The sequence below is a fragment of the Brienomyrus brachyistius genome, chromosome 3 (genome assembly GCF_023856365.1).
Source record: "Brienomyrus brachyistius isolate T26 chromosome 3, BBRACH_0.4, whole genome shotgun sequence".
NCBI classification, from domain to species: domain Eukaryota; kingdom Metazoa; phylum Chordata; class Actinopteri; order Osteoglossiformes; family Mormyridae; genus Brienomyrus; species Brienomyrus brachyistius.
Window position 1 is genome coordinate 12997852 of NC_064535.1, and position 21878 is coordinate 13019729.

The following is a 21878-nucleotide window of genomic DNA, read 5'->3' on the forward strand; positions in this document are numbered from 1 at the left end:
AACCTGCAGTTTTGCTAATTTTCTGTTTATTCCCATTAATTTCAAAATAATCCCAATAATTCCCTTGGAAAGTTTCCAGCTTTGAAAATCTCCAGAATTTTGCAACCCTAGTGAGACGGCACATGTACATTTATCTACATTTATTTATTTAGCTGTGCCCTGCAATGGGTTTGCGCCCCATCCTGGGTTGGTCCCTCCCTTGCACCAGTAGCCTCTGGGATAGGCTGCGGAGCCCCCTCGACCCCGAATAGGATAGGCAGTTACAGAAAATGGATGGATGGATATTCCTTTAGCAGACAAGTTTTAGCTAAAGTGCTGTATAGTTGAGAAAGCTGGGTCAGCCAGTCGCAGGAACAATTGAGGTTTAAGATCTTTCTCAAGGGGCATGAGGGTGAAATCATTCTGCTGAACATGGGATTTGAACTGCTGTTTCCACTCCATCCAGCGTTATTGTTATGGTCTCAGAAATTGTGTGGAATATGAAGTTTGCTTTATTGACCATAAACTGATTCTAAAGTACTAAACAAATACTTTTCAAATATGATAGTGTAAATGTAATTTCAGAAGTGAACACTAATGTTGGAGTAATTTTTAAAAGTTACTTAATGGAGGAGACAACACGGCCTGAGCCTGAGGCTAAGGCTCTAGCGCCATGCTAAGCAGTAGGTTGAACACTCCATAGCACACATAGAGGCAGCCTCGCAGAGACAAAAGCAGTTTATTCACAAAGACGTCACTGTAGTTAGGGTTAGGCAGCATCAAAGTATTACACAAAGACATGGCTTTAATTGTGACTCTTTGCACTGTTGCTAACGTTAGCCTACCCCACAGAATGACCCTAAAATGCCCCAATCCCATAATTCATACAGCCATGACGAGTAACTCCATATAGTGATTAAAAACATTATTAGACCTATTAAAGACTAAAAAAGCTGAAATTAACTTCAACCTCTTTCAATAAGGCGGTAACATAAACGACAAAGTGTGTTTTGTGGAAAGTCTGACATGAATGTTTGCAGAACATCCTAAATAATTCTCGATAGCAATCAATGTGCTCCACCTCCCCCCAAACGCCAGGCTCATCTCAGCCTCCTCGGCCCCTCTGCAAGTCGGACAGAACAGTCAGGGCGGCGTTCCATCCTGCAGCACCCATAACGCCACCACCTGGCAAAGAAAGGTAAGGCAACCAGATATATATCTAGAAACTGCACAGGTGGCTTGGCTATTAAAATTATGGACTAAAAAGGCTGCTAATTCAAGCTACAGTCCTGAGCGACTGGGACGAGGAACCCAGGTCGGTAAATGTCATCATTTTTTAAAGTACAGGACAGTGTGTACATGCAAGATTATATGACCCACTTAAGAGTGAAATTTATTACAATATAGGTTTCGTATGAACAACGAAGGGGGAAAAAATTAACCACTACCAGCCAATAACGTACCAGGATGACATCCACTGCCACACAGATAAAGGCCTTTGATTGGTGAGCGGTAATCCGAGACAGAGGGCAAAGGTCGCACCAGGTAGAGCTGATCCAATGACATGGCACCGTGAAAAATATTCTGTTGACAATGTAAAACCAGCTGTTTAGAATTCAAATATTAAGTCATTTACACCTCAGGGTCCCTGGACTTTAACCTTGTTATCTAAGATGATATTTATATAAGCATTGCGGTAACCATTAAGCAGAAACTAATTAAAAAATCATTTTACAGCTGAACCTTACCAGAGAATGCTATCCCTGAAATGTTAAATCCTAACCCTGTCTGTACCATTAGGACACATTCGGCAAGTTCATCTCTTTAAGTAAATGACTCATGTTTCATACAGCCCAGCGATGGCCTTCAGAAATGAACAACTGGATATAAACTCACCCCTCCAGTCAACCCAAAAATGCTCTCCAGGTCAGGTGGAGCAAGAACCTCCTTGCCCACTATGGAGCTTCTGAAGCCAGGGGAGTAGAGCTCAATACAGTGAAAAACTGCAGGGGTACAAGGACACACTGATGTTACTGATGATGAGCACAGAAACAGACGTAACCATGCTGTAGTTTCCATCTGGCATGCAGACAGCCTTACATTATCAGAGGAAAAAGAAAGATACCACTATATTGCAACTACAATGAAAATATGTTATTTGTCGTGAGCCTAATGTCACATGTTGGAATAGCTAAGATTCCCAAACTCTGCCTCACCCAAGTGACACTTGAAATAGTTTGATCTTAGCGTTGTTGTGTCCAGTGCATCCCCTGCCCTGCGCTGTACTGTACTGTGCTGTGCTTATGGAAGATGGTTTGACTACACAGAGAGCACCTTAAACAAATACTCACCTTGCCATGTGACTTGTACGAGATCACAAAAGTTTATCAGGTGAAGCTGGGAAAATCCCCAGCCGGAAGCATATTTTACATGAAATATGAGTCCAGACACGGCAGCCTCTGTTGTCTACTGAGCTCGGACACTTTACCGGAGTCTGCGTAGTTCTCCCGGTCCTCATTGGTCCAGGCACGGCCCTCCCCCAGCCAATAGGGAGTGTACTGGCTGAAGATGGAGACAACGTGGCAGCCAGGGGGCGCCAGAGTTGGGTCCAGCACAGAGGGGATGCACATCTCCAGTATGGGTCTGGCGCAAAGGGGAACGGAGTTGCCTACTTTGGGCCACAACAGGGAAAAATACAGCAAACGCTGAGCTAATTCACTGGCTGACCTGGTGGAGGGGCGGCCCTCCCTGGCCTCTTGATACGCCTCCTCCAGAATGTCCATGTTCTCGCAGTTTAGGTGGATGGAGCACTGGTGATGGGGGCCTGGCAGGTCGTGGCCTCTGTTCGGGGCAGCCAGGAAGTCAGGCAGTCTGTCCACAGCAACTGCAGGACAGACCCAGACACAAGGGGGGGGTTGAGGAGCCCGTTCGTGCTGCCATCCCAAAGAGGAAACTACTTCCTAATCCACGGAAACTTCCGCGGGGAAGCAGATTTGGAGGTACTCAGAACTGACCATTAATCTTGGTAACCGGAGACGTGTAGTCAATCTGATCGACCGCTCTCACAAAGTCCGGGGACAGGGCGTTCTGCAATCATGTCGCATCACAGCAGCGGGGCGTCAGTGAGCAGGATCGACGATGCGGCTGGCAGCAGCACTGGACCGTGGCAAGGGGGTGTTACCTGTGGGGTGAGCCGCTTGAAGGTCACATACGGTGTGGCGTTGGACAGGACGACTTTACTGTGGACCTCAGAGCCGTCCTTGAGCACGACGCCATGGGCGCAGCCGTCGTCAGCCACCAAAACGTGCTCCACTTCCTGGCAGATGAGAGAAATCCAATAAGGTGGAAATAGAACCAGGATGCATCTCATTGGACGGGACGCTGGCAGCGCTGAGTGGCGATTGGATAACAGTGTGCTCACCCGTTCAGTGAAGAGGGAGGCTCCATGGGCACATGCCGCATTGGCAATCGCTTTGGACACGCCCCCCATGCCCCCTTCCACATAGCCCCAAGCTCCTCTCTCCTTCTCCAGCTCTCCCATCACATGGTGCAGCAGTACATACCTAGACAGGTAAAGGCTGTCAGCCTAAGGGAGCCACACCACAGGCTGCTTGTAAAGGCTGGTTTATACTTGTCATGCAACAAACGCCAAAGTTGTGCCTTACACTGTGCCTTAACCAGTTCAGTATAAAGACTCACAGTCGCAGTCACTGGTTGGCTGAAACAAAACCTTGGTCTGGATTTGTACTTTCTGGACCGGAACTTTCCACCTATCTGTATTGGATTGCTTTTGTGAGAAACTTCCCCAACACTGGCCAGACACACACTAACCCAGAAATGCAAGTACAGTGGTCAGGCTGTGGCGTATGATATGCGGCTACTCACAGCGTAAATTCTACTCAGATGCGTAAATCAACCTTAAAACACCTGTGATGTGTTTGAGGTCTCTGCAATCGCGGCCCATCTGCCCCTTACCCGCTGCCCGGGTTCTTGGGGCTCACCATGGCGCCGATCACTGCGTCTGTGGCCAGCGTCGCTTTCAGCGGCTCTGACTCGAACCAGCGGTTCAGCACCTGGGTGCCGGGCGGCCGCACCGACAGAGGACATCAGCCTTCCCACCACAGACACGCGCAGATCAATCAGGCGAACGGCCCAGATAATCAGCATCACCAACCTTTTGCGCTGGAGCTGTGAGCAGCTCATAAAAGTCCGGAAGGTTCTTTCCCAGTTTTAAACCTTTTAACAGAGCAGAGGTCACACATTTGAGAGTCTGAATGGTCCTTGAGTGAGCAGCTCACCATGGGGGGGGGGGGGGGGGGGGGGCTCTTCCGGCCTGGCTGGGGGTGCGGGCTGGCGGGTTCACAGTACCACACTGCAGAAGGGGCCGCAGGGTCCGCAGAGCAGCCACTCGTCTTCTCAGCGACCCCCCAGCTATCCCGGCGATATCCACGGGCGGGGCGTCCAGCAGGGGGTGTATGGCACAAGAGAGGTTCTCCAGATATTTCTGGAACACAGGGTAGGCCTGAACAGGGGACATAAACAGGGTTAAAAGACAGGCTGCACTGAGGACCTGAACACCTCCAAAGAAAGAATTTTAGTCACAATGTTTTACAGCCTGCCTTATAACTATATAAATGTTATATAAATGTTATAATATTACATTTTTCATTTTCAGTCAGGCGTGAGAATGGCCGCCTCATGAGCGCAACAGTATGAGACCACACAGCCTGTGCTCATACACCCTGCAAAGCCAATGTGAAAGCTGGTAGGGCTATAACAGCACATGAATTCAATGTGTACAGTTCAGTGCATCATTTTCTGTTTGGGACGCACAATGAAACGAATGAATATATTTACTGACATGATTGCTAATTGTGCCTATGAGCTGGTTACAGTCACTCATATCAGTGATTTGGGAACATTTTAGTTTCCCAATAAATTACACCAGTAGCTGATACGGCCAAGATTGAGGCTCTGTTGGCTCTGTTAAGCCGAACTCAGATATGTTGCTGGAAACACATCCAATATGCTAAGTCATTTGACACGACATCATCTGAGTGCATTTAAGCAGTTACTGAGAGTGATTTGTGCTTTGACCGTGGGAATGATTTCTGCTGAACTGGTTTGGGGGGGAATGACGTGGTTGACATTCGCTTTACCTTGGCATCTTTTCTGGAAAACTTCCCAATCTCCTGCACGTTCTTGTCAAGGTCAGGGCCCAGAAGCAGAGAGCGGGGGGGCTTTCCCGCCACCGCCTCCTCCAGCAGGGGCGTGAAAGAGTAGGGGTCACGCCTGTACACCTTCAAGCCGTGTTTCTGACCGAAGGGAACAGGACAGAGAGATGAGGAGGGGCAGGCGTGCGCGGGAAGCAGCAGCACGACAGCGAGCGATGTCGGCGGCACAGGGCACACAGCCAACAGCACAGGCAGCACATGCCGTTAGAGCTCTGGGCTAGAAAACGAAGCTCTCAGGAGGCTTAAATGCGACGCTGATGGCTCCTTCGTGGACAGAAATGTGCTGGGTGTAGGGTGACCCCCTAATCCATGTCGGGGGGATGGGCTGAGCTACGACTGGGTTTGGGAACTACCATATCAACCAAAATCAATTAAAATGACCTGGATTTCACTTTAGCACTTACTTTTTGCTGTGTGCTGATTGGTCAGTCTCCTACAGTGTGTCACTAATGTTAATGAAAAACAGCTGGATGAGTCTTTCAATCAAGGAAGCAAACAAGTAAAAGCACAAGAATAACTGAACTAAGTGGCCCAACACAGGAGCCTTTCAGTTTTAAAGATGTCTGTAAAACCTGAAGAAGCTCATAGTGTCCCTCCTGACATGGATTTGGTGGTCACCCTAGCCGAGCTCATGGCGGTGATGTACCAGCCTATCACGAACTATGCCTCAAGCTCACCTTCAGCTCAAGGTCCATGTAGATGTGTGGCCGCAGGAGACTGAGCAGGTAGGAGGCCCGGGAGAAGTGGAAGCCTGCAAAGAAAGACGTGGAAGGGAGGATCATGTGACCCCGCTGGACCTGCACAGGGTAATCCTGAATGAACCGTGTCCCCCGCCCACAGGGGTCAGCAGATGTGAACCCTAATATGAGGATGCGGAGGGACTCACCTGGGATGATCTCCTCGGACACCGCGGCCCCCCCTAGAACATGCCGGCGTTCCAAAACAGCTGTCTCCACACCAGCCTTCTGCAGGTACGCTGCCTGGACAAACCGCACAGGACCCTGGATGAGCTCCCTGAATATGCAGATCAACCTGAAATCTGCTCACAGTTACACACATCCCTGATCCTCACGTTAGAATCTCATGTGAACATTTATTTCTGCTTAAGTGTCTAAACAATCACTTACTGCTACCAGTCCGTTGTGCCCTGCAAAAAAATTGAGAAGAACGTAAAGGAGGCTGAATTATGACCGATTAGCGCCTTATGCCCACATTAAGGATTACAACTTTGGTAGCAAACATGTAAACGTCATTTAAACAAAGGCCCCCATGTAATAGCAGGGCAATAAAACAGTCGGGTATGGTGTACTGTTTTACAGTTCATATGTGGTTCAATGTCCGAGTTGCTAACTTACTCAAATAGACCAAACGGCTCGCAAACAGCTTAGCGTTTAAGGTGTAATGACGTAATCATGAGTCTGTAAATGTACACCAACGGCTGCATACATGTAAATGGATGTGCATGAGTGTGCAGACTTGTCTCGAATTGAAAATCTCACTCCAGCCAGATAGGTGGCGGCCCTGTGTCCTGGTCATTGCACGTCAGAACATAACACATAAGACTGTCTTTGCGTGTTAATGGTGGCACAAAGCACAGACAGTATAAACGTACACGGCAGCACCAAGCGGCGCGCGTATTAAGCACCGAATCGCTTATTTTAATGCAGTGCCAGGTGAACCACATCGAACCAAAGACTAACATGATCAGTGCATGTGGTTTTCTTTATAGCAGACTTCCTCGTGTGTTACCTCCTCCGATGACCACGGCGTCGTACTGGGGCTTCGGCGCTGCCGTGTGACTGGCTCTGCAGGCTGTCCCCAGGGCGGAGACTGCAAGCCACGTACGGCCAGTCTGGACCATAGCAGCCATGGTTCAGGGTGCCCACTTCAGTCACAGTTTTCCCACTTTCACATTGCCCCCTCCCACGGGACGATGAGCCCTTAAAGCTCCGCCTTTAGTTACAGTAGAAAACCGAAATGCAAAGGAACCTTGTCGTTTTGTAATGTTTCACGCAGTTATGGGAAGGGGGTCGTTTAATAATAAGCAATCTGCGTAGCACACAGGCAGAAACGGCGAATACCAAAAGCCCCCCTGATTAGGATACACTAATATAATGTAAAACAAGTAAAATGAAGATGTAACGGATATATTCCTAAAAGCATTATAATTGCAATAAAATTTACAGATTTATAGGCTGTACGCACGCATAATAAAATTTAGATCAACAGAAAACACTAATCCATTTATATTAACAGAATGTCGAGTCGTAATTCTTTAGATGATATTCCATTATACACTGAAGCAAAACACTCTATTATAAATGAACACGCGCAGTCCCTAAAGTTGATTTTAGCTATTTTTATTTTCTCACGAGCGAAATCAAGCCAGAAAAAATACATCCGATCAATACAAAAAAAAAACTTTACTGTGAATTTCATGTCTCATATACAATAAACTCCATAAACATTCATTTAACCGCACAGTAGTACAATAGACTTTTATTTTGAAATCATGACTGTAAGCCCGAAGTGATCACATTAATACGGCTGGTTTAGGACACAATGGACGTACACTACATGGTAAATGTCACCCGATAAATTTACTGTAGTTCGGTTCAGTTAGTATTAAACTAGAATTCTGGTTGAATATTTTAATGTTAATGGTATACAAATCACAAACAAAACATGAGACAAGCAAGACTTAAAGAATATTTTCCATTGTTTGTGTAAATACTACAGTTCTGTAAATATAGGAATAATAATATTATACAACAAAGATTTCCCTCTCCTTGAGCCTCCTGCCTGGGCATCCTGGGTGACAAAAGTGTTTGGTCAGGGTGGCAGACAAGTACCTCATTTGGAGGAGATTTTAGGGGGCCAGAGGAGTGTCGCTCTCTGTGCAGTGTCCTCAGGCCTCCCAAACCGCTAGCTCAGTATCTGTACTTGCTGAAAACTTTATGCTTGTGGTGGACGCAGTGACACCAGGGGCCTGAGAGGAATCTCTCCAGTGTACCACAGTACACAGGAAGTGACGTGTTTGCTTTGGTCAGGAGAACATCTATGGAAGCTATTGCATAACTGGCATCCTGTACAGTGCTGAACGTGAAAACAGCCACTCCTGTGTTCACATGATCATGAAACAGAGAATCGACAGAAAAACAAACAGGCTTCAGCTCTCCAGAAATGAAGGAGGAGCCATTAATTGGAATGACCTTCTAGGATCACAGCATGACCCTCGGTAACAATGATCTACTATAAAAATCAAGGGCCTGTATCACAAAGCTGGATTTCTTGCATGGCCGGATAACTTGTCGTACTTAAGGTACCCCAGTTTAAATTTTAAATGTAAACCCTTTTGTTTGTTCACCTACATTTAGCTCAGACTACCTTAAATCCAACAAGTTACCCAGATAAGCAAGAAATCGGGCTTCGTGACATAGGCCCCAGGAATTGTCACTTTACTTCAATAAAAACATCACGGAAGATCATAACCTGGCATCTTTCTGCATACTGATGTGTTCGATTGCAGTAATTCCACATTTCAGTGGATTCCTTGAAGCATAATCTAACCAATGCATGCTGCGAAGAACCAGGCACACATAACAAAAAAAATCATGCAGAGATCCAAAAATATCTGAAAAGTACAGGAATTTACTTCACATACAAGAGGAGTCAGTTCAGGCCCAGCAGGCTGGGCCAGGTTCTGAATGGAGAAATTACAGTGATGAAACCCAATTGCTGTCCAGCATGCAGACAACCTCCTGGGAGTGCTGGCACACATCAAAAAGGTAGTAGAGAATCGAGTGGACAGCAGTGAAATATAGCAAAGTGGGAATGACCAAGATGTTTGGGCCCAACAGTGAGTAAAGCGCACTGTATGGCTGTACTGTCGGTGAGTAAAACGCACTGTATGGCTGTACTGTCGGTGAGTAAAGCGCACTGTATGGCTGTACTGTCGGTGAGTAAAGCGCACTATATGGCTGTACTGTCGGTGAGTAAAGCGCACTGTATGGCTGTACTGTCGGTGAGTAAAACGCACTGTATGGCTGTACTGTCGGTGAGTAAAGCGCACTGTATGGCTGTACTGTCGGTGAGTAAAGCGCACTGTATGGCTGTATTGTCAGTGAGTAAAGCGCACTGTATGGCTGTATTGTCAGTGAGTAAAGCGCACTGTATGGCTGTACTGTCGGTGAGTAAAGCGCACTGTATAGCCATACAAGGAGCACGCATTAGTGTTTTATTTTGAAATCATGACTGTAAGCCCGAAGTGATCACACTAATATTGCTCATTTAGAACAAAAGGGATGTACACTAAATGTAAAATGTCATCCAGAAAATTTATTATAGTTGAATTCCATTACTTAAAACTAACCATCTTCTAAGAAGCTGACTTCTCAGCTCTGCAAGCTAAGCATTGCCGATTCAATCAATCATAAAAAGATTCGTTATAAAAACAGCTGAAACAGAAAATGAATATTGTATACAACAATGTGTGTGGCTGGAGGTATAAAACACGCAGCAGGTGGTAAACCATATTACGAGTTACTTGTGTTTTAAGATTAAGATTTTCCATGATAGCAGACTGGATGACATGACCTCATTTTGCTTATGCTGTGAAACCCAACTCTTCACGTTTGTACTGAATCAGACCTCCCAGGGGTCGGCAAAGAAGCTGCCCTCCACGGCTGGTCTTGGATTTCCCGACAGTTGCTTGCAGCACCTCTCTGTGGGAGTGTTAAAAGGTATGCGGTCAAGGAAGACGAATACCACTTCCCAAGTGCGCCCGTTTCTCCTTAAGGAAACTCATTCTCACAACACACAATCAAGCCTAATTCAATCATGGCCATACGATTTTCTTCTTGTAAGCAGAACTTAACACTTCATTGCTTCTGTCTGCAGAAATTTAACACCGGCCTCCTGATCAGCTCTTACTGGCGTAAGGGACACAAATCACATTATCTGAAGACTGGCCTGAATTAAACATGATTAGCTACTTTAGGGGAAATCAGCTAATTTCCTGCTTATGGCAGAGAGGTTCAGTAATGGATATGTGGATAATGCTAATTGATGAGGGAGTTATTGCCAGGGCAACCATTATACCAAAATGAACCCCTCTGTGTCTTCACATGCTGTCCAAAAGAGGGCGCCAAGAATCCATATACAGTACCTAGAAACAAAGCGTAAATTACAGCGGCACGAACACTGCGTTCCCCATGGCCCTGACCAGGATAAGTGGTTAGAAGATGAATAGACAGTGTGCATCACAGCTGGACCGGGATTAAAAATCTGCGCTGGACTTTGAGGTTCCTCACAATAAATTTTGTTGAGCGAGGGGGGTGGGGTCCCTCACAATAAATTTTGCTGCTCCAAAAACTGTTTAGCCCACTGGGAAAATGCCCAATATGCCAGATGGCCAGTCCAGCCTTGGTATCCCACTCTGAGTGAAACCATAGTTACAAAACCGATCACCTGCTCATAGTTATTACTCAGCAAGATCCCAAATATAAGCAATACACTAGAGGGCTTGAGAGCTGTAAATGTCCAAAAAGCTGGATCGAGGTGAACCACTCCCCAGAACACCATCTCCTTCAGACAGCTTCCACAGCGCCAATCAGAGAGCACAGGTAGTCATCACCCTTATTTCCCAAGCCAGTGCATCGAGGCTCCACTCAGTACGAGTGTTTAGCAAACCCCCCCCTCCCCCCCCCCCTCGGTCAACACAGCACAACTGAAAGAAAGATAACACTTTATAAAAGAGAAATCACAATAAACCTGACAGAACAGAACCAAGAATGTTTAATTTATTATCGTCAAGGCTGCCTTTTTCTGTACTTAGCAGCAATCAACAAATAAGCTTGTAACCAAAGGAATTATCATGCAGATGCATTAAATTACTGCCAAATCTCGATTTCACAGTAATGCATAACATGTAAGATATAAACAAACAGAACAGGGGTACACCTTAACTCCAAGAACGCAACAACACCAAATACAGGCTAGACTGTAATCCTTATACCAGAGTTTGACCCAAGTCATCTGCTGAGCTTTTATCTGGCACAGGGACGGATTACGGACAGGGCCAGCGGGGCCGCTGCCCACGGGCCCTTGGGGTGCAGGGGGCCTGTGGGGCCCCTAGCCCAAAACAATTTGTAACGCTTATCAACAATGTATTTTCGTTTGTCTATTTTAGAGGGCCTACATTCTTTGATCCTCTGCCTACAAGGGCCGCTGACCCTATAGGGAGGGCGTTTGGCTGCCAAGGGCCCTTGAATTGTGGTGGTTGTGGTGGTGGGGCCCTCGCGAACGTTTTGCCCAGGGGCCCACACAACCCATAATCCGTCACTGATCTGGCATACTCCTAATATTATTGTTCTTCTGTGACACAAAAACAAATGGGGTTAAGCTTTAGTCCATCACATATTGCCATTACACTAAGGCAGGGAATAGTGTAAAGTAATCAGAGGAGTGGCTGTTTAGTTCAGTAAAATAGGCCTCATTCTTTTTCGAGGCAATTGCATTAAAGTTAACTGAACCGGAGCTAAGACTGTAGCTGTTGATACATGTAGCACAGTCCTCCTAATAAACCGGATTAGAAGCAACCTACATAAACAGCACGTATAAACACGCATGGAAGCTACATTGGGGCCACCAGCTCGGCGCTCTACCCTGCAGTTTAACTTTCTTTTTCCTTTTATCGAAAGTAGCGTCTATATCCTAGGGCGATTGGAGGAGGAGTTAAATAGAGAAGCGTTAATAGACCTGCCTATAAGCTATCTACGGACCAAGAGTGAGGATTTCAAAAGGCATAAACAGATATTCCTAAAAATCGAAGGGCACCCTCATAGGAATGGCGACATCCTTTTACTCATTTATCCTTATATCATTTACTTCCTTAACCCCATCAACAGCCCATGCCAAGTTTTAGACCACCAACCTGTCAATTTGTGCTGACATTCAAGCCAGCAACTCGCAGGCTCAGCCTGACAGCTCTAACGGCGATCTACCAATTAGCCGTTTCAGGGAAATAAAAAGCAACACATGCTGGCATTTAGAGCCACCATGTTCTAGCAGCTCACTAACTAAGGTGTAAATGCGGAGATCAGATAGAAACGCAATACGTCGCTGTTTCACTTCTTCCTGACCTTAGCTATAAATCGGGAGCTTAGGGTAGGTGCAGTTTAATAGCACATACTAAACAGTTTATGCACAACTCTGCCGATTTAGAGGTAATTTTCGTTATTTTTCAAAGTACAGACAGTAATGTACCAAAAGCCGCTGATCCCCCGTAGATAAAAAGGACAGCCATCTTGACGTTTATCCAAATCCGGTTACTGCCGTGGCTGTTTCATGAATAATCATATATATAAACTTTCTAAATGGATCTGTATGAAAAATAGCAGCAACATTAAATTGTGAACATTTCGCATGTTCATTAAACTTTCAAATGATGCATGTCATATTTTGCCCTGTCGTCTACTTTTATATGAATATAAGTACTGATACATAATTTTGTGTAGTAGTGCAGATTGTACTTTTTCATTTAGCGAAATTAATACAAATCTACACACATGACTTTTTTCAGTGCGGGATTTTTTTCCTAATTGGTCCGATCTTGCCCTTGACCGAAACTGTCACAGATTTCCCGTTAGGAGCAGAACAGGAAAGCGATACTTACGCTAAACGCCGGGGGCGTTTGCCCAGCTAACCCTGGTCCAATTACAAACCGCTATTTGCCTGTTCCCGCCTTTTCCCAAAAAGTGGTCTGGGAAACAAGAATAAAGTTGATTTCAGAGTTTAAACCCAAGATTAATACGTTAGTGCTAAAATTACAAATTACTACTGATGAAAAGTATCTTTTCAGTAATGTACTGTTTCATTGCCATACGCTTATATATTTAATTCTTGGAAAAAGTGTGTCGCTATTGGCCATTGTACATTTGAGTGATAGAACGAAAATCACAGAAATAGAGACCTCTGTCCTTACGCAACAGTTAAAGGACCAATTGCGGGGCATGAATTGCTTTGTGGGCGGGTCATCTTCCGAGCAGGGCCTGCTCGGCCTGTCTCATGCCGTGGGCTTCACCCTCCTGCGTGTTTAGGAGGCGGGAGGTTGCCGCCGCTGCTGCTTCTTCGGGGTGGTCTTGATGACATATTCATACTTCTAAGAGCACAAACTGGGTAAAAAGTGAAGTCAGACATTTCATACGTTTCGTTTGGTTTCAATGGAAGCTGATGGTTTTTTAAATAGACGGCGGATGTCAGCGGAGGCCCCCGGCGGAGATGGAGGGGTCGTGGGAGCTTCGGCTGGGGCAGAGATTCGATGGCTGGGTGGCAGGATTTGGGGAGTTTCTGATGGGATTGTTGGCAGCCTGTCCTCTCGGATCGGGAGTGAGTCAGAGCTGCAGACTGTCCAGTTGCACGGCTTTCCGGAAGTCATCGAAAATACCGAGCCGGACTACGAGGGTCTGCCGCAGGGCGCGTCTACCAGCACCCACATGCTGGCCGGGGCCGTGGCAGGGATCATGGAGCACTGCTTGATGTTTCCCATCGACTGCGTCAAGGTAAAATGTGGTTTGTGTTTAGCGACGTTTCGCCATTTTTTTAAGATGCATTATTTTTGCATGCAGTCAGTTGGTGGCTAACAAGAAGCTGGCTGCTGTGACAAGGTCGAACCACATGCTAAGAAGCTAACGTGGCCAACAAGTGTTAGCGGGCTGTCAGAAGTGCGGAGCGGCAACCTTTCCCTGTCACATCACCTCATCAAGTGTTAAAACTACATGTATGCAGTTTGAATTAATGATAAACCCAAAGTACCCGAACTTCACATGACGACCGCTTATTATTTCAGGTTATTTCTGGCTCCAGTCTACCGGCCCCTGGCGCGTCCCGGCAGCTAATATGCTATCGTGGATATTTCGTACTTTTATATCACGTGTGACAGTTTAGATTGCTTTAACTTTATTTTAACTTTTAACTTTAACGATGCTCTTTCCTAACTTGCTCGGACGACTACCAGAATTAACTAAGATGATTGCACGCCATTAATCCAGCGGATGTCCGGTAAGTCCTCCCTGGTGGCCGGACAGGCCTAGCAGGACGCCGGCAGGCTGCGCGGAGATAACGGTCAGGAGACCGCAGCCCGGTTAACAATGCTGTCTGACCGGAAGTCTTATTAAAGCTACTGGCCTCCGCAGATCCGGCTCACTAACGTGCAGCCACGTTTAAACCGGGACGGTTCTGTGCGTTTGTGCCACACTCCCGACACTGGCTCTTCGCGCCTTTCGTTTCCCCCACGTTGCTGCTTCTTACCGCCAGTAACGTGACCCTTAAAATCCGCACGATCACAGACAGGAAGCTCCATAATTACACGCTGGAGGTGCCATAAACTTGGGGAAACGTGCGCGGAGTTTACAGTAAACGGCGTCTCTAGCTTTCAGGGATTACGAGTTAAATAGCCTGGGAGATATAGCCATATTGTAATTATGTTGTTAAATTGTCTGTGGTTGAGACTTCCGAATAGCAAACACGTACGTGGCTTTGTATGTCCTTTTTATAATGAAAACCTAAAAGTAATTAACGTTCTGTCTCCCCTGCTTAGTTGAAAACAAGTTCCCCATTCCTCTTAGGGCTTTGGGCCAACTTCTAAGGGTGTTCCTGCTCTTACGAGAGTTTGTGTGCTGTGAGTACATTCAGATGTGTCTGGCAGCCTGAAAAGCTCACAAGACAGAGCTGCTCTCCCACATGTCCCTCACAGCTGCAGCTCTCACCATGCAGCCGCTTTTAAGAGAGAGCGGCTGGGTCCACCTGTGTGCTTAAGGTGAACAATGGAAATGGCCAAAATTGTGCTGAAGGTCAGCTGTTTAGAGGAAATAAGGCTGCTGATCTTTGTGTACGCTTGTCGCGTGCCACCCTACTTTTGTAAATCAACATGTTTAAGAGGGAGTCAGCACTGACTGGCTCGTTAGTGCAGGATTCCTGCACTTGCACCATTTGCCACATAGGCCTAGTTAGGGCTGGAGCTGAAACCAATTTAGAAATATCAATGAAATATTAATTGATATTGCTGTTATTTATGTTGGGGATTCAGGGTGGTGTGTGGCTATGTGGGGTAGCGCACGATCAGAAGGCTATGGGTTCAAAATCCCATGGTGATCTGAGTGGTTTTACCATTGGGTCATTGAGAAAGGCCCTTCGTTGCTATTGCTTCGGGGGCTGTGACTAACCCCTGCTTTCCCAATTGTCGCTTTAGGTAAGGGCGTCTGCTATATAAACATAAAATCTATTATTTAAAACCATAGATCTGTTGTCCAATTCAATATCTTAAGATCTCATTTGCCAGTCACATCTTTCACTCGGTATTTTTAACACTCAGGCTTTTGTTTAGTGGCTGATAGCCTGAGGCTAATGCTGTGATCAATTTATTAAGACTCTCTTGACTGAGCTAATAGACATGCCATCCACCACAACATTCTTGACTCTGAATTTGCATGTGGGTAAACTTTCTCCCCAAAAAAAAAAAAGTTTTGTCACTGATACTCGCTGCTCTGCTTTGCTTCCGAGAACAGACGGATGTGGTATTGTCTGAATAAGGAAATCTCTACTGATACTACTTGCAAATAAGCCTGGAGAAGAGGAGAAAAAAAATTAGCGAAATACTGCCACACTACAGGAGGCATTGTATAGCCAGCGTGTGTTTACAATCACTCCCACCAGTGCTTACTGTTTGGCATGTCTGTTAGGTTAAACTGGGACTCGAGATTTCAGATAGCAGGTTACTGCATAAAATGCTTATAGCTTTTACTGATGGAAAGTAACTGTTACTTATAAATTTCCCTCACGTTATCGATAATTGCAGACAAATCAATGTGGTCCTGGCCCTAGGCCTGATTCACACTTTAATTTGCCTATACAGTGTATTTGTTTGTAGCGGTTGAGCTCAGTCTGCATCTGTCTGCTTGTTGCTTGCGTGAGGAGTGTATGGGTGTGCATTTCATGCCAGTACCCTTTGGGGGTTTTCACACTGTGTCCTGCCCTGTCTTGCAAAACTTGTACATGTATAAACATGTGTTTAAAGCTCATTTTTGTAGCTGGCTGATAAGAATAATCTGTGGCTCATCAGTATAAATTCCAGAGGCTTCCTGCAGATTCTTTTCTGTCTGCTTCTGTCTTATTTGTTAACACCTGTGGCTCCTGTAGGAAGGGTGGGTGACCTAAAGATTCATTAAATTCAAGACTGACCACGACCTGCAGCTCCCACTGAGAGCTCATGACCTCATTCACCTAATCCCCCTTGTACTGCAGACCCGCATGCAGAGCCTTCAACCGGACCCAGCTGCCCGTTACAGCAACGTGATGGAGGCATTGTGGCGTATCGTCAGGACGGAGGGAGTCTGGAGGCCCATGAGGGGCCTGAACATCACAGCGGTGGGGGCCGGGCCCGCCCACGCACTATACTTCGCCTGCTACGAGAAGCTGAAGAAGACATTGAGTGATGTCATCCACCCTGGAGCAAACAGCCATTTGGCTAACGGTACCGGTCACTCTTCCACAGTGGACCTAATATGTTCAAGCAGATTGTTAGACGGTCAAGTTCTGGGAAGAATGGGGTTCACAGCCATCTTTATGGGTCATAACCATTCACTGGAGATTAGATGAATGCACTGCGAGCCAGTAGATGTTTACACTGGCCGGTGTCATTATTAGCAGCCCACTGTGTATCGTGTGCTCCGTACCAGTATCTGTAAACTGTGAGCTCCGATTCATGCTTCACTGTGAGGGAGAAGACATAAAGGGATCATCCAAGATTAAAATAGTTTGGCCCCTGAAGGATCAGGGCTACATGGTAAAATGATACAGTAAGTGTAGGAAGGAATCTGGTTGCATTGTTTGAGAAATCCTGAAGCTGGCCTGTAGGAAGCCTGTTTCCATGCAGACTGACTTCACTGTGTGTTGACTTCCTGTGTGAAGCGCAGGATGGCCCCGCCCTTTTGCCGGTATGCTCACTGACACGCTTTCCTGCTGATGATACGGAACTCCGGGAATGCCACAGGCGTATCTGTGCGACCGAGTGGCGCCCAGCAGTCGCGTGTCCCAGTGAACCGTGGTAGATGGGCTTAAAGTGAGAGGCATAGCTGTTTGAAACTGCTCTCTTCAGCGCAGGTTGGAGGGTAGCTGTGTGACACGCTGGGCTCCCAGATCCCCCAACTGCAGCTCAGTGTGCGGTCAGCCTCTGGCCGATGTCCATGACCTTTGTCTTCTGCAAATATTTGAACTATTTTCAGTGGTGTAATGCCCTTGATGTTGGACAGCTCATGGTAGTGGAATAGCTGTCTATAGCAGCAAGGAATGAGTGATGTTCTCTGAAAGGCTAGCTGCAGTCAGAAATGTGAATAAATTTGGTCACGTCATGCTTTTCTTTATGTGCGTTGCCCCACATCTCAGTTCAGGGGGTCATTACTCAGTCATATAATCAGAGTGAATGATTGTCTCCACCCCCTTTAATGCAGGATTTAGTTTTTTTGGACTAGTTAAAATATCTGCAATGGTCAATGCTACTGAATTGCTCTTTCTAAGTTTTTTTTTAAATAGCGCATGATATCCCCAAGCAGCGAGGCGTTGGACTGTACACAGTACTGGCATCATTGTTGATGAAGGTGACGTCTATGTACCTTTTGCTTTTTTTTTTTTCCTCTCTCCCCTCATTCTAGGTCTGGGGAAGGCTGGGTAAGTAGTATCTGGCATGTTCTCTAGATGAAAACATGTTGCTGGGCAGGAGCAGGAATGAGTGCCTACCTGAGTTATCCACCAGGGGGAGCTGAGCTCAATCAGAACATTTTGGTCTTCTTCACTACTTTGTAATACATGTATTTTTTTGTAGTTGTTTGGGGCGTACCCAGATTTCATCCCCGTTTTAGATTGATGAGATGAATATACTTTTTAGCACTTGGGGAAAGACAGCGGTCTAGTTGACAGATATAGGAAGTAGTTAAGGATTGTCAGATTGCCAGTATCAGGAAGCGAGCCTGAAGAGGAAGTGGAGAGGAGAGGAGAGGAAGTGAAGTCCTGTCCTCTACTCCCAAGATGCGTAGATGAGAGCGGCTTAATTCTTCTGGTCTTCCGGTTTGACCCGGCGTCCGTTCGGAGCCCACAGCTGCTCAGTCACGTCCTCTGATTCGCATCCCCTCACCTGCGAGACTTTATCTTGCAGGGACAGCCGGATGCGTGGCCACATTGCTTCACGATGCCGCCATGAACCCAGCTGAAGGTGAGGCCTGTTACCTTCCTGCTGCCTGCGTGCTTTAATGGTGGTCAGCCGGCCTCCCGCGCTTTTGTCTGACTTCCGTGTTTGTACACAAGGACACTGGCAAAACACAAGCACTTATTTTATTCTGTACACTCCTTAGAAATAGACTCTACTTAATATTTCCACCTGTTAATCATCCAGAAGCAGCTGACCTGCACTGGCAGTTTAATCTGTTTGGAGGCTGTAGTGCCCTTGGTTGTTAGAACTGGTCCCTAGTAGAGGCACCCAGCACAGAATGCAGCCAGTGCTGGAGGCCAGTGTTTCCCAGTGCAGTCCTCAGGGACCCACAGACAGTCCATGTTTTTGCTAGGGAGCTGGGAGGGAGCAAAAACATGGACCGGCTGTGGATCCCCAAGGGCTGGATTGGAAGCACTGCTATAAGGCAGGGAGGGTCCCTGTACCTGAGCCACATGCTGTACACAGGGCTGCCGGAGCTGAATCTGATGTCAAATCTATCATGAATGATTTTTTTCTTTATATAATACTATGCAAAAGGCTTAAGCAGTCTTTAAATAATCTTCCCTTTAGTATAAAACTATGATATTTTGCCTGTTAACGTGTCAGCCATTTCAAAATCTCTCCCAAACTCACCCCAGTATTTGTGGCAGCCATCTAATACACCCATGTATTCCTTTTACTCCACTTTATTTGGCTAATACTTCATTCAGTTATTTAACTAATTTAATTACTTAAGAGAGCTGCTGATGAAATGTAACTGATTGATGGAATGGCTGGGGTGCCCCTGAGGAGAGGTTTGGGAACCGAAATGTTGACAGTCTAGCTATTCAACAAGGTATCGGCTAAATATCAGTAACCTTTCTTTGAGCACAGAAGAAATTCTGGTTTATTTTTTACTGTTAATTTCTAGTGTTGTGGTGTTTTCTGAGCAAATACATTTAGTACCCAGATAATCAGCCTTATACATTTCCTTTGACTTCCTGAGACACTTGCACAGTACTCTGTTTGTAGCTGACAGGTGCTATATATTTAAGTACCTTTAGCTGAGGCATGCATTTGCTTTTAGGACTCTGTATTTTGCTTTTCTAATTCTTGCTTTCCTTTTTTTCTTTTTGGCACCCTTGACTTTGATGGAACCCCCTCCCCCCCCCCCTCTGCGTTTTCTTCTGTGTGATGTGCCCCCTAGTTGTGAAGCAGAGAATGCAGATGTACAACTCTCCATACCGCAGCGTTTTAGACTGTATGCGGGCAGTGTGGCAGAAGGAGGGCGTGGGGGCCTTCTACCGGAGCTACACCACCCAGCTGACCATGAACGTGCCCTTCCAGGCCCTGCACTTCATGGCTTATGAGTATCTCCAGGAGTTACTCAACCCCCACAGACAGTACAACCCCCCTTCTCACATGGTGTCAGGGGCGCTCGCGGGGGCGCTGGCTGCTGCAGCCACCACCCCACTGGACGTTTGCAAGACGCTCCTGAACACCCAGGAGACTCTGGCACTACACACGCTCAACTCTGGCGGACACATCTCAGGCCTGGCCCATGCCTTCCGGACGGTGTACAGGCTGGGTGGCCTGCCGGCCTACTTCAAGGGTGTGCAGGCCCGCATCATCTACCAGATGCCCTCCACGGCCATCAGCTGGTCTGTCTATGAATTCTTCAAGTACATCATCACTAAGCACCACCATGAGAAGAGGAAGCGGGAGCGTGACCTCGAGAAGTAGTGCCTGAGTCGGACTGAATGAAGCCTAGCAAACGCACAGAACCCCAAAGCCTCCCCACTCCCCCACGCTGATGTGAAGAGGCTTCCTCACAAGCTTAAACAAACCAGACATTCATTACATCCAGTTACTGAATAGTGGTCATTTGAGCCATTGTCAAAAGATTGCACTTAACGTTTTGAGCTCCAAAGTTATTTTAACGAATGTTAAAAATGAAAATTAAAAATACACTGCAGACCATAAGCCAACAGGGAAGTCAGGCTGCAGCCAGTGAATTTATGTACCTGAAAGGCCGAATAAATGCTGTGTGACCTTGTAGGGTCTTACATATACATGCATGTCAGATCATGTTTCTGTCTATTTTCTCAGAAGCCAGGATTGCTTGATACAGGTGGTGACCTCAGAACAAAAATGCTGCTATTATTTTCCTAATAAATGCAACCCTTTTATGTAAATGTTACAGAGGAAATAATTGGCGTGGAGGAGAAACAGTCCTAAGCTGGAAACCATACTGTTGGTGAAGAATCTTAACTCTACACATTTCTTGATTATTTCACCTGACCACATCCACCAATGTGTTATCCACCAATGAGGTTGCAGTGAAGTCACCTGATCGTGGTGCCTTAGCCTGTTCCACTTGGCTCTCCAACATGTCGGTGATCTAATTGGCCAGAGCCTCTAACATCTCTACGATCTATTTGGCTGTGTCTGGTGCCAGTGGCCTATGAACATGCTCTGTGTGGTTCGGGGCCTGCTCCTTCAAGTAACCTCCTGTTCACATATTCATCTGTTTACTTCTGATTTCTTGGCCGCCCATTCCACTTCATATTAAAACTATTAAGATGTATGCAGATGAGCATAGGAGATTTGATCAGTTTATTGGCCTGGATTTATTTTCTGGTTTATTAGTGGTGTCAGCCACATTGGAGTGATGTTCTCATTGGACATATTACTATATTTTATTACTATTTTTATTGCATACAGCATTTCTCACTGAGACACCACCCTCTGGTAAAGATTGCTGTGTTTCCCATCCCAGGGTTTTAATTTCAGCACTAACTTGTTACCCGAGCCATTGCCCTGTTCGCACACCTATTTTTTGTGATTGGACACAGATGTAAATGATGCTTTTGTGGTTCTTGTTGCTCTGATAATGCAGCCACTTCGTCATTGACAGACCTGAAATAATTTCTGACCTCTCTGTAACGTTTGTCTGCTGTCAATAAACTGTCAGTCACAGGCTTCCCCAAGCTGCTTCACCAAGCTGTGAAAATCTACCTGTGGTTTTTGAATTAGCACTGGTGCCTCACACCTCCAGGGTTTGTGGGTTGCCGACATGCCTCCTCTTTGTGTGTGGAGTTTGCACGTACTCCCCGTGTCGTACGGCTTTCCATCCTGCTTTCCAAAGACTTGGCATCTTGAAATTATCTGCCATCTGCATTTGAGTCTGTGTGTATCTGCCCTATGATGTGCTGGTATCCCGTCAGGATAAGACACACAATATATTTACAGATATAGAGGAATGCTGAATGGACTCTTACTTGATAGCATGTGTCATGCTCGGTCATGCCTGCAGGTGGGGCTGCAACCTCTTTTGTCCCCATATTTGTTCTGCTTGCATGGTCTGAGTTTCTTGTTGATGAAAAACTCTTTCCTTGGACATGTGATCATTTTCCCTCATCCCC

The 21878-nt window shown here is 46.2% G+C and overlaps 2 protein-coding genes and 1 long non-coding RNA gene across 4 annotated transcripts; 1 reads left to right on the top strand and 2 right to left on the bottom strand.

Moving 5' to 3' along the window:
- Positions 1-699: 699 nt before the first annotated feature.
- Positions 700-7159, bottom strand: pyroxd2 (pyridine nucleotide-disulphide oxidoreductase domain 2). Its single transcript, XM_049009142.1, has 16 exons — positions 6963-7159; positions 6341-6360; positions 6100-6193; positions 5891-5964; positions 5139-5294; positions 4348-4501; positions 4154-4215; positions 3955-4052; positions 3401-3542; positions 3161-3295; positions 2994-3066; positions 2707-2863; positions 2468-2622; positions 1876-1982; positions 1443-1563; positions 700-1164 (listed from the first exon to the last, which is right to left on the bottom strand). Exons 1-16 carry the CDS (start codon positions 7081-7083, stop codon positions 1085-1087), a joined length of 1749 nt encoding a protein of 582 aa, XP_048865099.1. The 5' UTR covers positions 7084-7159; the 3' UTR covers positions 700-1084.
- A 2377-nt stretch (positions 7160-9536) lies between these two features.
- Positions 9537-13102, bottom strand: LOC125738749 (uncharacterized). The gene is made up of 2 exons (XR_007396893.1): positions 12480-13102; positions 9537-9937 (listed from the first exon to the last, which is right to left on the bottom strand). It is a non-coding gene; the product is annotated as an uncharacterized LOC125738749 (long non-coding RNA).
- A 151-nt stretch (positions 13103-13253) lies between these two features.
- Positions 13254-21456, top strand: slc25a28 (solute carrier family 25 member 28). Of its 2 annotated transcripts, XM_049008024.1 has the most exons (5): positions 13254-13391; positions 13462-13774; positions 16515-16743; positions 18421-18477; positions 19661-21456. In XM_049008024.1, the coding sequence occupies exons 2-5, from the start codon at positions 13469-13471 to the stop codon at positions 20194-20196; spliced, it is 1128 nt and encodes a 375-aa protein (XP_048863981.1). In that variant the 5' UTR covers positions 13254-13391; positions 13462-13468; the 3' UTR covers positions 20197-21456. The 2 variants fall into 2 exon arrangements, with proteins under 2 accessions (XP_048863981.1, XP_048863980.1); XM_049008023.1 differs by having other exon boundaries at positions 13289-13774.
- The last annotated feature ends 422 nt before the right edge of the window (positions 21457-21878 follow it).